This window comes from Girardinichthys multiradiatus, chromosome 5 (genome assembly GCF_021462225.1).
Source record: "Girardinichthys multiradiatus isolate DD_20200921_A chromosome 5, DD_fGirMul_XY1, whole genome shotgun sequence".
Lineage (NCBI taxonomy): Eukaryota > Metazoa > Chordata > Actinopteri > Cyprinodontiformes > Goodeidae > Girardinichthys > Girardinichthys multiradiatus.
In genome coordinates, this window is record NC_061798.1 from 7,169,962 (window position 1) to 7,184,455 (window position 14,494).

At 43.7% G+C, this 14,494-nt stretch overlaps 3 protein-coding genes across 3 annotated transcripts; all 3 read right to left on the reverse strand.

Annotated features, from left to right (window-relative positions):
* Positions 1 to 561: 561 nt before the first annotated feature.
* On the reverse strand, positions 562 to 1,697 carry LOC124868657 (histone H1-like). The gene has a single exon (XM_047366144.1). The coding sequence runs from the start codon at positions 1,223 to 1,225 to the stop codon at positions 617 to 619; it is 609 nt and encodes a 202-aa protein (XP_047222100.1). The 5' UTR covers positions 1,226 to 1,697; the 3' UTR covers positions 562 to 616.
* A 4,099-nt stretch (positions 1,698 to 5,796) lies between these two features.
* On the reverse strand, positions 5,797 to 6,614 carry LOC124868783 (histone H2B 1/2). Its single transcript, XM_047366357.1, has one exon. It carries the CDS (start codon positions 6,576 to 6,578, stop codon positions 6,204 to 6,206), a length of 375 nt encoding a protein of 124 aa, XP_047222313.1. The 5' UTR covers positions 6,579 to 6,614; the 3' UTR covers positions 5,797 to 6,203.
* A 2,179-nt stretch (positions 6,615 to 8,793) lies between these two features.
* LOC124868912 (histone H4) lies at positions 8,794 to 9,628 on the reverse strand. The gene has a single exon (XM_047366556.1). It carries the CDS (start codon positions 9,147 to 9,149, stop codon positions 8,838 to 8,840), a length of 312 nt encoding a protein of 103 aa, XP_047222512.1. The 5' UTR covers positions 9,150 to 9,628; the 3' UTR covers positions 8,794 to 8,837.
* Positions 9,629 to 14,494: the final 4,866 nt, after the last annotated feature.

Below are 14,494 nucleotides of genomic sequence, written 5' to 3' on the forward strand. Positions count from 1 at the left end.
AAATATATAAAGATTTGTTTGCATAAAGATAATATGGTTTTATTGTGTACCTTTGATATAATACTATTAATCTTAGTACAGATAACTCAACTTTTCTGTGAATTTCACCCTCACTTGTTTCCCAAAATTAGTCCACTATTTGGGGATTATACACACACACAATATATATATATATATATATATATATATATATATATATATACATATATATATATACATATATATATATACATATATATATATATACATATATATATATACATATATATATATAGCTTGCCCTTCACAATATGTAGACTCTCCATAACTGATCAAATCTTTTTAAACAGCACCGTTCCTTTAAGATCCTGAAGATTTGGTTCCTTTAAAAGAGCCAGACGTCCTACCACTGAAGCAGTTTAACCATCATTTCAGTTTCGAGCTCTTGTCAGATGCTGACTGGGGGCTCTACAGCCTCTGCAGGTCAAGATGTAGAAGCACCCCTGCCTGTCAATGTTTTAGCTGGAGAGAGAATTTTATCTGACTGTGTTTTACTAATGAAATAAGTTCTTAAGAGAGAGGTGTTGGCTCTGAAAAGAGCCTTTGTTGAGTTAATTATGTTTGTTGTGGATGGAGCTCACTTCTTCTTGGCTGCTGCCTTCTTGACTTTGGGCTTAGCTGCCTTCTTCGCTGGACTTTTCTTGGCTGCGGGAGCCTTCTTCACCACCTTCTTAGGGCTCTTCACCACCTTCTTAGGGCTCTTGGCGACCTTCTTAGGGCTCTTGGCTGCCTTCTTCACCGCTGCAGGCTTCTTGACCTTCTTTGGAGACTTCTTGGCCGCTGCTGGTTTCTTTGCTGCCGCCTTCTTGGGCTTCTTGGCCACTGCGGCGGGCTTCTTTGCGGCTGGCTTCTTGGCTTTAGGAGCGGCGGGCTTCGCAGCCTTGGCTTCGACCTTCTTGCTCATCTTGAACGAGCCGGAAGCTCCGGTTCCCTTGGTGTGGACCAGGGTGCCCTTGGTGACCAGGCTCTTGATGGCGGTCTTGACGCGGGCTTTGTTCTTGTCCACATCGTATCCTCCGGCAGCCAGAGCCTTCTTGAGGGCGGCCAACGACACGCCGCTTCGCTCCTTGGAGGCGGCCACAGTTTTCACGATCAGCTCGCTGACGCTGGAGCCGCTCTTCTTGGGCTTGGAGGCCTTCTTCTTGACCGCTTTGGCCGGAGCTGGAGCTGGAGCGACTTCTGCCATCTTCCTTCCTTCCTTCCTTGTTGGCGCTACAACGAGAGTCGGAGTGTAGAGATGAGAAAACCGGAGCAGCAGGATGCCCTTAAACACACCATGAGAACCGTGGAGACTCAGCCCTGTCCGCGGCTGCTCTGTGCAACACGGACGGCTTCTGTTTGTGTTTTCTCGGCGGCATAAAACTGGTGAAAACTCCGCGTTGGAGCAGCGCTGCAGGCTGACAGTAAAGAGGCTCCATAGCGGACTTGTTTCTCTTCATGTTCGGCTCATAAACATCTCGGAGGCTCTCTGCACTTTGTTACTGGAGCTTGAAAACTGCACCGATTCACAGCGGAACACGCTGATAATCGCTGTGTTTTCCGTCCTTTCTCCTCGTCAAATCATTTCCTCCACATCAAATACTGTCTGAAGGCTTTCTAACATGTTTATGTAAAGACTGTGAATAAAAACAGCCATTTCTTGAGCATCATTTTCTTCTAAAATGAAGATATTGTAGCGGTAGCAAACACACTGATGATGGAGTCTCATGGCGCTGCCAGACTTCCTAACAGCGCTGATCACTGTCAGCTTTTCTGCTCTGGACTCCCGATAGCAATGAAAATTCACTTCTAGATCATAATTGTGCTCGAACTGAACATTTTTTAAGTCTTTTCCACACTTTGTCAGCCTGCGCTGGGCTTTATAGAGTCAGTGCGAAACAGATTCATTGTGTTTTAGCTCCCTTTGTGTGCCTGAATAAAATGTTAATTAACTGAACATATTTGCCTTTAATTGACTTGTTTCTTAATTATCTGTATTTTAAACTAGATTTGTCATAGTCACGCTTTCTAATGTCCCGAGTTACAAATGGTTTGGATATTGTCACTCACTATCATTATATGGTAACTAGATTACAAGGATCTTACACATTAACAATAGACTGGACTTGTGCCTCAAGTAAAACTTTTTTAGGGACACATCTAAAAACGTGAAGGACATTAATTGAACTGAAGTTACACCAAGTTAAAGAGACAGGGAATAGCCCAGGCCTCCCCCTCAGCCTTGGAAAGGGGGTGGTGGAATCACTCCTTGTTATATGTACATGTCCAAACGGCATATTCTTGATTAGCCTCAAGCTACCAATTAAAAGATTGATGTTTTTCAGCATGTTAGGTACCCTTTGAGGTACAGAGGTTCAAGCCTATTGCTTGCATTGGATTTCATTTTGGTTGTACCAAGTAAAGAGGAATGGATAAAAACGCACACAACCCTTTTCCCAAGTTTGGATTTTCTGTGATATGGTTGAAACTGCCCACACAGTCTTATTTTTGCCTGTCTTTCCCAGACCCAGAGACGTTGACCTAACTCAGGGACGCTCCTGATCGCCCCTCCCGCCTGGAGGAGTGCATCCTCTCTCCACGGCAGCTGCCATGGGCAACCTGACACCAGCTGCTGCAGGTTCGGGAACCATGGCGCGCCTTTGCGCTCGAGGGCTACGAGAATCACTGAGAGCTGTTCCTCTCGGAACTGGAGGAAAAGCGTAAAGGAGCGTTTTCAACCACGGGCTGTGAGCAAAGGCGTCCACTCCTAACGGTGGATCCTCCCGTGGGCTCAGTGAGAACCACAACTAGCATTGTGCGTTTTTCCGTGTGGCGAAAAGACCCACTGATGCTCTCCCGAATCTGCTCCAGATCTGAACAATCAGCTCGGGGTGGAGACTCCAGTCCCCGGGACGAGGACCACCTCTGGACATGATGTCTGCTCCTCTGTTCAGGACGCCGGGGATGTACACTGCTCTGATGGAGAGCAGGTTCATGCGCGTCCAGCACAGCAGCCGCCTGGAAATGTTTAGCAGCTGAGCCGACAGAACACCTCCCTGGCTGTAGGCTGCTGCCACTCTGTTGTCTGTGTGGATCAGAACATGCTGATCCTGCAGCAGAGGAGCAAAATGCTGTGTCACCTTCCACACTGTGAGAAGCTCCAGCACGTTTATGTGGAGAGACATGTGGTCTGGCCACTGTGCTCCCACCGCCTGAGACTGACACGTTCCTCCCCATCCCGACAGGGATGCGTCTGTGAACACTGAGACGTGTGACGCTGGTCTGCTGAGGGGAACTCCCTCTGATAGGATGCGGGGATTTCCCCAGTGGGCCAGGTTAGGTCCCACTGAAGGAGGGACTGAGATCATCCACCTCTTCTGACGTACAGGATCTATGCGCAGGCGGATGAACCATCTCTGAAGACGTCTCATATGAACAGAATAAAACCCCGTGTTTTCCTCTCCGCGAGGAACCCTGGAAATGACGTTTTTTATCAGGAGTTCCTGCAGTTCTGACATGAGAACGGAGCTCTGCTCCGGGGAGGACAGGACCGTCTCCAAAATCCCTCTGAACGGTGGGGGCGGAGACAGGAACTGCAGCTGTAACCTCTGCTGATCAGTCTGTCCATCCACCTGTCCAGGTAACATACGCGTCACCACTCTGAGTGATGCTCTGAAAGCGGCCCCTTCTGCCGTTACCCGACTCGGAGGTAACCCATGGGGGGCTCGGATCGAAAGGGCTGTAAACCAGCCTCACCAGGGGAATATTCACCCAGGCTCGCAGCTCAGTGTTGAGCGGGGGCATCACTGATGCGCCGCTTTGTGGGGAGCTGCTGTTGTGCATCCTCTGTGATCTCACCCACTGACAGCTGGGGAGGACAGGAGGGAGAAGGCAGCGAGCGGAGCTCTACCGGAGCAGCATAGGAAGCTCTCGTGGAGTCATGCTTTGAAACTGTGAGATCGTGGAGCCTCTTAAACGGCCGTTTAAAAGGGACCATCTCATTAGGAGTGGGGAATGTGTGTGAGGGAAACACAGCGAGATCGTACGATGTGGAATTAAACAGAAACTTGCCCTTAAGAGAAATTTATGTGTTTTATTTCAAAACAATCAACAATTTTACACACATCCCCCCCCACCAGTCATTTTTTAAATCTCCGCCGTGGCTCCTGCGGAGTGTTGGACCAGGCGCACGCCAACTGCTGACCTCTGCGCTGCTGCTTCCGAGTAGACGGAGGAACTCGGGGAGCTGCGGCAGCGGCCGTGGAGAGTCTCTGCTGCTGACGCTGATCACGGCGGTCCCGCCAGCGGCCGGTGGTATGGGACGACCGGAAGCCATGTTTCCTGAACCGCTCAAGTTCCTCTTGAGAAGTTTGCATCTGGCTCAGCAAGGACTGGAAATGAGGACCGATGTAACTCCTTCTTAAAATCCTCAGGTATGGAGCAAGAGAGCCGAAGTCACATCTGTCGCTGCAGCAAAGTCTGCCAGGCAGCGATGCAGGAGGAGCACTACAGCGACCTGAGCGGCACACTGCGGGAAACCCCTGATGTGCCTCCACCCTCGTGATGGGTGTGAAGGTGGAGACCGGTGCCTTCAGCTGTAGCGGCTCGACCGCCGCTCCCGAGAGGTAAGTCGTTACCGCAGGAAAACGTGGCCAAACCGGATCTCGGCGAGTCGAATGAGCTGGGGCGAATTTTCCCGCCAGGTCATCCGTCGGCAGCTGGGCTAGAGTCGCGGGAACAGGGACACCTTTAGCCTCGGCTACTTTAGCGATGATGTCCGGCAGCGCGCTAACAAGTGCGCCCATCGCCGGAAAGGGGGTGATCGCCGACATCGGGAGGCTGTTAAGCTGTTCGCTGAAGAAAAATGGGAGCCGTTGTCCGGTCTCACCGTAATTTATACGGACCGGGGTGGAGCCCACACAGCAGGTGGGCGTGGACTAAAGTTTTCAGTGCTGCGCTGCGCGCGAAGGAATAAACCCACTAGCGATAGCCTTAAAGGGCGAAGCCTATACGAAATAGAACAGAAAGTGACGAGCGAGTGCAACTACAAAACAAACAGGTGCATCATGGGCAATGTAGTGTTAAATCAGGGCACTGACTTTTAACAGTGTCCCTTCTCCAGCATGCCTGAACCAGATTAATGGCTTGTTACCAGGCCTCAGTACAGTGCGTGTACCGACCCACACGCTGGCCAGGGAATTCAGCCAATTGAATCTGGTGTGTTAAGGCCCCCATTCATACTGCCAGCAAATGTGGCCCAAATCAGATTTTTTGGGGGGTCAAGTGTCAAGTTGTTTAAAACAAGTGGAAACACTCAAATTTGGCCAGTATCTGACTTCAAATATGGGGTCCTGAATTTGACTCATATCTGATCTTTTGGACTGTGTCTCCTGTGTATGTACAGCACTTTGAGTGTCTTGTTGCTGAAAAGCGCTATATAAATAAACCTACCTTTACACCTGAGAAAATGATGGAAACAACTTCAGCCAGATGTGAACTATGGATGGAAATGCGCATCCATCCATGCGCATGTGCAAACGATCACGACACTATTGCTCCTTTTCCATTGCACGTGGAAAGGCTCCGACTTTTGAAAACCTGGTGCAAGTTTCAATACAAATTTACCCGGGTAATTTCAGTCTCACGATCACTACACCGTTACAATAAACATTTAATGATGTGACCTGAACAGTCTTAGTGAGAGCTGAGGCCATTAGATACAGCATCATGCTCATTGCTCACCTGTCATGGCAGCATGTGTGTGAAGTAAACACAGGGTTAAAGTTCATCATTGCCTTTGTTTTATTTGATGATTGTGGTTTTACCAAAGCCAGTCAAATGCATTTTGTCTAATGGGACATTTTTGCTGTGACATTTGAAACATGTAATTTGTATTAATGCACACTAGTGAAGAACTGCACAGGTATTTTATAATTTTGTTTACTTTAAAAAAAAGTTTCTCTTGTTTGTTGCCTTTTAAATGAAACCATTGATTCTTATTACAAACCAACATTTGCAAGTTTCAGTAACACATGTTGGCTTTCATTTAATACTTAGGATGAATGAGCTTGTTTCCAAAAATAATCAATTTCCATATGAGCTAAACACGCAGAAATAAGGAACACTCTTTTGAGACGGTGGGTGGCTCTTAAAAGAGCCGTTGTTGTGTAGAGAGCAAGCAGGGTTTACTTGGAGCTGGTGTACTTGGTGACAGCCTTGGTGCCTTCAGACACAGCGTGCTTGGCCAGCTCACCGGGCAGCAGGAGGCGCACGGCCGTCTGGATCTCCCTGGAGGTGATGGTGGAGCGCTTGTTGTAGTGAGCCAGACGAGAAGCCTCGGAGGCGATGCGCTCAAAGATGTCGTTGACGAACGAGTTCATGATGCTCATGGCCTTGGACGAGATGCCGGTATCAGGATGGACCTGCTTCAGCACCTTGTACACGTAGATGGCGTAACTCTCCTTCCTGGTCTTTCTCTTCTTCTTGCCTCCTTTGCCAGCCGTTTTGGTCACGGCTTTCTTGGAGCCCTTCTTGGGCGCAGACTTGGCAGGTTCAGGCATCTTTTCTCGGACTTTCCAGAGACGAGTGACTCACTGTAGAGGCGAGACAGTTCTTATACACGCTGCATGTAAATGAGGCTGTACCGTCCCCTGACTGTGATTGGCTAAGGCGCTCAGCGGGTTAGCTGTTAAAGCTTTGAAAATTCCCGCGCGCTCTATCAACCAAAGAGACAAAGAAGGGCGGGAGAGAGACCCTCAGGAGCCCCTGCTGCTGATAGACTCCATCAGCGGGTTTCCACACAGAGAACATGTAGAATTTCTTTCAGACATGCTGAGAAAGGCAGGATTTGATTAGAAAACAGAGATGAATGACAGGCTTCATTAAGGTTAAGATTGCAACTCAGCCAGTTTAGTTGGTAGCCATGGAATACACTTCCTGTTCTAATTATATTCTGGAGTTCAGTGAAAAGAAAGAAACATGTTCTTCAACAACCTCTTGTGATGTGGGTCCAGCTGCAGTTCCAGAACACAAGTTGTTTCAGAATCACAAAATGTTAACTAGCACCGTTTTAGAGCCAATATTAAAAGGAAAACATGCAATTAAAATAGTTGAACACATTAAAAACATCTCCTAGAGAACCTGCTGGAAGTTTGGCTTTTACAACAGTTTGTATTTTAACTTCCCAGAATATTCCTTTTGTATGTATTCTTTATGTTTTAGGACTTGTTTTTAAAACTTGTGTTTTATTACATTGCATTTTTTCACTTTTAGAAAAGGCCAACTCTGACCATGATTGACCATGAGTGGCTTAGGTTATCCTGAGTTATCTTCCTTATTTTTTACCTCCGTCTTCTTCCCTCCCTGTTGGTTGGAGTAAAGGGGAGTCAGATTTAGCCTAATCCGGCTCAGTTATGGTTCAGGTACAAACACACCCTCCATTTCTGCTACCTGTATGACCCCTTCTCTTTTCCAATGGTTATAATCAGTCTGACAGAGGGAGGTATCCCCAATCCTTGTGGTTTTTAGTATAACAATGACAATCAGTGGGACTCTTTGTGAGGTGCCTTGAGACGACATTGTTGTAAATAAGTGCCGTTTAACTAAATAATCTGAACTGAAATTATCTGTGTAGTTATGCTGCTATAGGCTTAGGCTGCTGGAGGACATAATGACCACTTTCACCCTCTTTGCTACATTCTCACACTACTCTCCAATTTTGCATTATTTGCTGTTATTTCAGCTTTTAACCTTGTTCTCTCTTTTCTCTTCCTAGAAGCTACACCTGGCCTGGCTCTGTCTACCTGTGACACCTTTCTGGTGAGGGGAATCATCCGAGCTTCTGCTGGCAACAACTTAATGCTCACCCTCTACCGATGATCCACATGGCCCTATCTTTTAGTGTTTAACCCTTTCTCTCTCCTAGACATGGAAATTGACTGAGTTTTTACTGTAACTACTTATATGTGCTCTCTTTCAGACTCTAACCTTGAAAACTGGCTCAGAGTTTATCTGTTCTTTCTTTCTAGATGAAACGACTAAAGGAGCTACATCCATTAACATTTACTTTTCCTTCCCATAGAAAGTACTCCTGGATCAATGCTTTTTTGTTCTCTTTGTGTCTCTGCTCTGTTCTCTCAAACCCCCAGTCGGTCGTGGCAGATGGCCGCTCACACTGAGCCTGGTTCTGCTGGAGGTTTCTTCCTGTTAAAAGGGAGTTTTTCCTCTCCACTGTCGCTACATGCATGCTCAGTATGAGGGATTGCTACAAAGTCACTGACTGGATGCAATCTGCTGGGGTTCCTTAGATAGAAAAACTTTTTATCCAATTTGAATTAATAACTGAATCTGACTGCACTGTTTAATGATTAGGATTAATTTGAATGTATGATCCTGATTTTTTGAAGTGCCTGGAGACAACGTGTTGTGAATTGGCGCTATATAAGATTGAACTGAATATTACATTGCAATTTTTCACTTTTTGAAAAGGCCAACTCCAACCATGATTAATTTTAGGACAAACCAAAACTGGACTTTTAGTCAATTAATTTGTAGAGAGCTTTGTTGCAGCAACAATAGTGATTCCACCCATAGCTCACTAAAACAGTCTCTTGTAATTGAAAGTTTAGCAAAAGTAGTTTTATTTTACAAATGGCATGTGTCACAACACCCTTAAAGTACTATGGGCATGTTTTTTTATTTTTACACCCACAAAATACACCGTGGCGAGTGCATTCACTTTTTAAATTAAGAAGCTTTGCTCAATGGAGTATTTGGTTGGCCCTGAAAAGGGCCTTAAGTTTGGCGTTTGCGTACGCAGTTTAACCTCCGAACCCATACAAGGTGCGGCCCTGTCTCTTGAGAGCGTACACCACGTCCATGGCGGTGACAGTTTTTCTCTTGGCGTGCTCGGTATAAGTGACGGCGTCCCGAATAACGTTTTCCAGAAAGACCTTCAACACACCGCGGGTCTCCTCGTAGATGAGACCGGAGATGCGCTTGACTCCCCCGCGGCGAGCCAGACGGCGGATGGCAGGTTTAGTGATACCCTGGATGTTATCACGGAGAACTTTACGGTGACGCTTAGCGCCTCCTTTCCCGAGACCCTTTCCACCCTTTCCTCTACCGCTCATCTTAACAGTAGCTTAATTCCTGCCACAATATGCTACAAGAGGCCGACGTGGTCTGATTTATCGCGGTCCAGAGGACGTGTTGGAAGACAGGGGTGGGTCCAGCCATTTGACGGCTGCTAAGACACTAGCAATGCTAACACATTACTTTAATGTGAGAATGTCACCCACAATAATGGCACAGCGCACTACACAGAGGGCTGGAGGAAGCCCAGGGAAGATATGATCCAGTTGGAAACCGAGGTTCCAGCCAGTCTACTGGAGCTGGGATGGCTTTCCTAGTTTGTGAAACAGAGCAATGGACACTAATAATGAAGAGATAGCTATTTGTTAAGCAGAGCAACTTTGTTAAATGCTAATAGTCCAAGACTTGGCATCTACAAAAGATTACAGTAAGTAATCTACAATAAGTAAGATCAGAAATAAAAATGGAGATATTTGAGGCAGAGAAGAAATTCCCAAAATAAACAATATAGTTTGTGTTTGACTGCAACTTCTATTGTTTCATTAAAAAAAATGTTGACACATGAATTTTTGCATATTTGTCTTATTTTTCCCAAAATACTCAATGTTTTCTACTAGTGTTCCTGCAACATTTTCCAAAATGTAAAAATAAAAAGAAGCTTCAAGTATCTACAGTTTATGGTGTTTGTGGACCACACAAATTGTGTGAATTCATTCCATGTGTGTGCAGAGTTTTTGCTGTTCAATAATGTCAGAGTAATGCCACCTGCTGGAATGAAGGTGTATTGCAGTTTTTATTCCCAACTTCCCCAGACCTCATTAGGCTGATTTAAATAAATGGTCTGTGGCCATGAGACTCCCTGGCATTCCTATTAGCCAGGTAAAACAAATCCTGGCGCTTTTGGTGAAAAATGGGCTAATGTAATACCTTCTCATATTCTTCTCTACAGAGCTCAGTAATGTTTCTTTGCTGCAGCGGGGTTCAGATACAGGGCTTCAGGCTGGTGGAAGCCTGGCTGCAAGTTTGTAAGCTTTTGTGGTGGTGGGATCAGCAGAAGCAAAACCAGGGAATGTGTCTGTTGGCTCACCTTCAACTGAAAAATGAACAGTGGAATAGATAGGTAGATAGGTGCCCACAAATAACTTAAAATGTATACTAATAACTTAAACTAGTTACTGCAGTGGATGTTTTCATGTCGCCATCAAGCTATCCATGGAAAGAATTTACAGTGAAACTAAGTATATTTTAGGAGAAAAGAGAAAGATGTATATTCCCGTTCCCCTGTCCGTTCTGAGAAAAACGGTCCAAGAATGACGTCGATAGCCCTTACAGTTTCTGAGTTATGGGCGGTAGTTCGGGAGCATGCGCCTCCATGTTAAAAGCCCAGGCCAGGGGGAGACAATAGTGAGGTGCTGCATTAAAAATGCTGCAGGTGTCAAGGTACACTGACACTCTTTGCTGATTGGCTGATTCATTCCTCATTGTTCTATTTATAGCTCTGTGTATCTCCTACTGTATATGTCTGTATATGATTCTGTCTTTCTTCTCTCCCTGTCTCCTACTCAGACACACACACACACACTCACACACTCCCCCCCACACACACACACAGACATACATCCATAGATTACATTATTTATTCAGAGCCAAGTAGAAACTCTATCAGAACCTGGAAAAAACATCCGTTAGAGCAAGAAATAAATCTCTATCAGAACCTGGTACAAATCTTCATCAGAACCATGTATAAACCTTCATCTGAACCAGGTCCAAAGTCTATCAGAACCAGGTTAAAACTTTCAGAAGCAGGAAGAAAACTCCACCAGAACCAGGTCCAAATCTCCTTCTATGAGAACCAGGTCCAATCTCTATCAGAGCCTAGGAGAAACATCCACCAGAACCAGAATGAAACCACTACTCTGTGACTTATGATGATAAGACCATCTTCATAGGTCCCAGTGCAGAATCAAAACAGCGACCATTTGATGTCAGCTACTTAAACAGCTTCTACTGCTGTTCCAACACCTGAACAAGAGTGAATAATTTGAAACGACAATTTCATAGACTTTTGAATATAGGCTGTAGTAAGCATTAGCATTTTAGCTCATTTTAGCTTATATATTGCTTTTTGCATAGTAGATGGGGTAAATTAATATCAGCCTTCATGCTAGTGATAGCCTATATGCTAATGTTAGCATTTTAGCTTCTCTTTCTCCTCTCTTCTCTCTTAGCTGAAGAACACGTTTGCCTTTTTTAGGCAATTACTTGTTTGTTTTTGTGTTTCTTCAGCGTATTTGTAGTTAGTTCTTTCTTTTTCTGAATTTTCTTCCATTTTTTATATATTTTAGCACAGAGTTCAACTTCTTATTTTTGCTTCAGTCTATACTTTTTCAGCTCATCTATGGGCAGCTCTTTCCTGCTTTTTTAATGTTTTTGTCAGTTCTTGTATTTCAACAACTATTTCAACAGGTAGTTTTCAGGTTACTTCACCTTATTACAGTGTTTTATAGCTAATAGTCTTCCTGCTTAAACAGATCACATGGCAGTTTTTCTTTGCTGTTTCTGCTATTTCTACTAATTTCGCAGATTTCAGCTGATATTCTGCTGTCAACCTTAGCCACTTTCTGCGAGCTTTCAACAGGAGTTTAGCATTTCTGTTTTCTTCTAATTCATTAAATTTCAGCAGATTATCTGCAGTTAATTTCAGCTTGTTTCTGCCAGCTTTCAGCTAAACAATTCAGCTTCCTGCATTCACACTGCATTTTCGCAGGAAATGCAAATTGTTCTAGTTTCACAATTGTATTTTATCGTGTCTTTAATCCTAATATCATGTCACTTACTGCTCAATTTCTTTAATATTAAGATGTTTCCTTTCAATTTCGGTTTGTGGGAAAAGCATGTCACAGGCACTTTAACATTTAATTTAGGCCATTACATTAAATACAATGTAATTATGACCAAAAATGTAAAAATTACTTGCACCTAGACGGACAAGTGGTAGTTCTCGTCGATCCCTGTTGTGTTCAGCTGCTCATGAGATCTGCCGAAGGCCTTTATCCATCTTTTACATTTTTCAAGACTCCTTTTAGGTTTTGGGAATGGAATAAACTGTTCTCTATCCTCTAAAAGCTCATGGTAATGTGTGTCTGAATGGCATGTTCCCCGCTGACAAGATTTAACCCTTTTTTGATGATTTTCTCTGAAATCCCTGTGACCGCAATGTGTTTGTAATTCGAATTCAAAAGATAAGGGGCGTTTCACCTCGGGATAAACCGCGATCGTTTACTGGTTAGTTGCTGTCAAGCCTACACTATTGATTGACAGGTCACGATATCTCAATTAGGTAATCAAATGTCACACTAGGAGGATTAAATATAAAAAATGTCAATCTAACTCGTCAGTCTAATCAGAACTATTCCGTTGAACTAGTCTGTTGAAGCAGCACAAGGGTCTTCTGGCTGTTGAGTTATCCAGCAATTCTACATGGCCATGTCCATGTTCATGTTTTTAAGTGAGAGGTTTTCAACCTTCCAGACTCGGGCAATGATTGGTGCAGCAAATCAAGATGGTTTGTGGCTCAGCTCATGAAAACCCCAGCAGAAAGCAATGAAAAGAAGTCTAGTTTGCAGCTGCTGCAAACCAGGCTGACACAGGACACATGTGGAAGATGGTGCTCTGGCCAGATCAGACTAAACCTCTTGACATATTACCAGAGCTACGATGAAATGGTTTAGATCAGAGTCAAGTCCAAGTCCAGTCCTCGAGAGCTACTTTTTAGCTTTTAGGCTCTCAATATGCAAATCTGGTAGAGACCCCGACAGAATTTCAGATGTTACTCTAGCAAATGTTGTTCTCATAAATTTTGCCACAAGAAGGTGTAATATAAATACACAATTTATTTAGAAAAACATGTGAAACCCTGTATTTTTTTCAAAAATGTGAAAAACCGTTTAGCGGCAGAACATGCGGTACTGTGGACCCAGAACTGACCTCAAATCAAAACTGTGAAATTAAATCTCTCCATCAATCCAGGCTCCATTGTAGCACTCATAGGAAGTCAGAGAATCCAGATAACAAAGAAAACCTCAAATTTTATACAGATGACTTAAAACCTTCCAAAAAGGTAACTAAATCTGTCAGTGCACTAAAGCTGAACCAAACATGCGCCTTAAAGAGAAAACTAAATCTGATACTTCAGATCATTACAATAACTCTTCAGCTGTTTTATTACCAACATCTGTCAGTTCACAGTTCTTGTTTTAATGACTTCTGGGTGTTTTCAAATCTAAAGTCTTGACTTGACTGTAAAAAGATAAATCATCCAACTAAAATGTGACTCAAACCTTCTCTGATGTTTTCTTCATTCTGACCCACATACTGTACATGTTGATGAGCTCTAGACCTTTAACACTGAAACAGAAACATTCTAGATGCTATACACAGCTTCAGAAAAAAGGAACCTAACACAGTTAGGACCGTGAAGTAAATGATGTCATTATGATGACGTGGTGGAAAAAACAACCTGTGAAATATAAACACTCCACTGTCACAAGGTTAAAATTACAGCAGGTGTTATGGAGCCCCTCCAGTTATTTACGGCTTGTGCATGGAGTATTAAGTAAAGGCAGCGCTGACCCTCTTGCATCTGTTCCTGCACACTGCAGATCAGCTGGCTAAAAGACGGCTACTACCCTTTGCCCAGAAACAAGTTTGGCTGTTTGGAAATAGCTCCAGACAGGTTTTGAAATCTTCAATTATCACTCTTCGTAAGCTAAGGCTGTTTAAGAACTACAACTGAAAGCTACGAGCGCTGTGTCTGTGTCAAACTGCAGGATTAAATCTTATCTATGCAGATGGATCCATTATTAATAGAAAATACTATAACTGTAATATACAATGTGTCTTTTTAGCAACAGTATGGGTTAATAGCTGCTTTTCTGTTTTAAAAAAAAGCAATTACATCATGTTAAAGATATCAACTTCAAAGAAATCTGTTCTTGATCAGCTTGACTTTTTTGATGAGTTTTGCTTCTGCTTCTGTGTCGTGTTAAACAAAACAATCTTATTTTCTGTTAATGAAACCAAAGGTTTCTTGTCTTGTCAAAGCAGCCAGCAGATGGCAGTCTCAGCTTGGAAAACATTATTAGTTGAGCAGCATATTTTAAACAGGATTTCTGTAAAATTAGTCTAATTATTTCAATTGTTGATCATTTGGTAAAATATTCTATTTGGGATTTTTCATTTGTAGAGTGAAAAATTGCAGTTTTTTTACTTTCATATGTAGGTCATTGCTGCATATTTTTTCTTGATGGAAAACCAGCAATTTATTTTTTGCTGTAGAAATTACTAGTGTTAATATATTGCATAATTATGTAATGAAATCAGT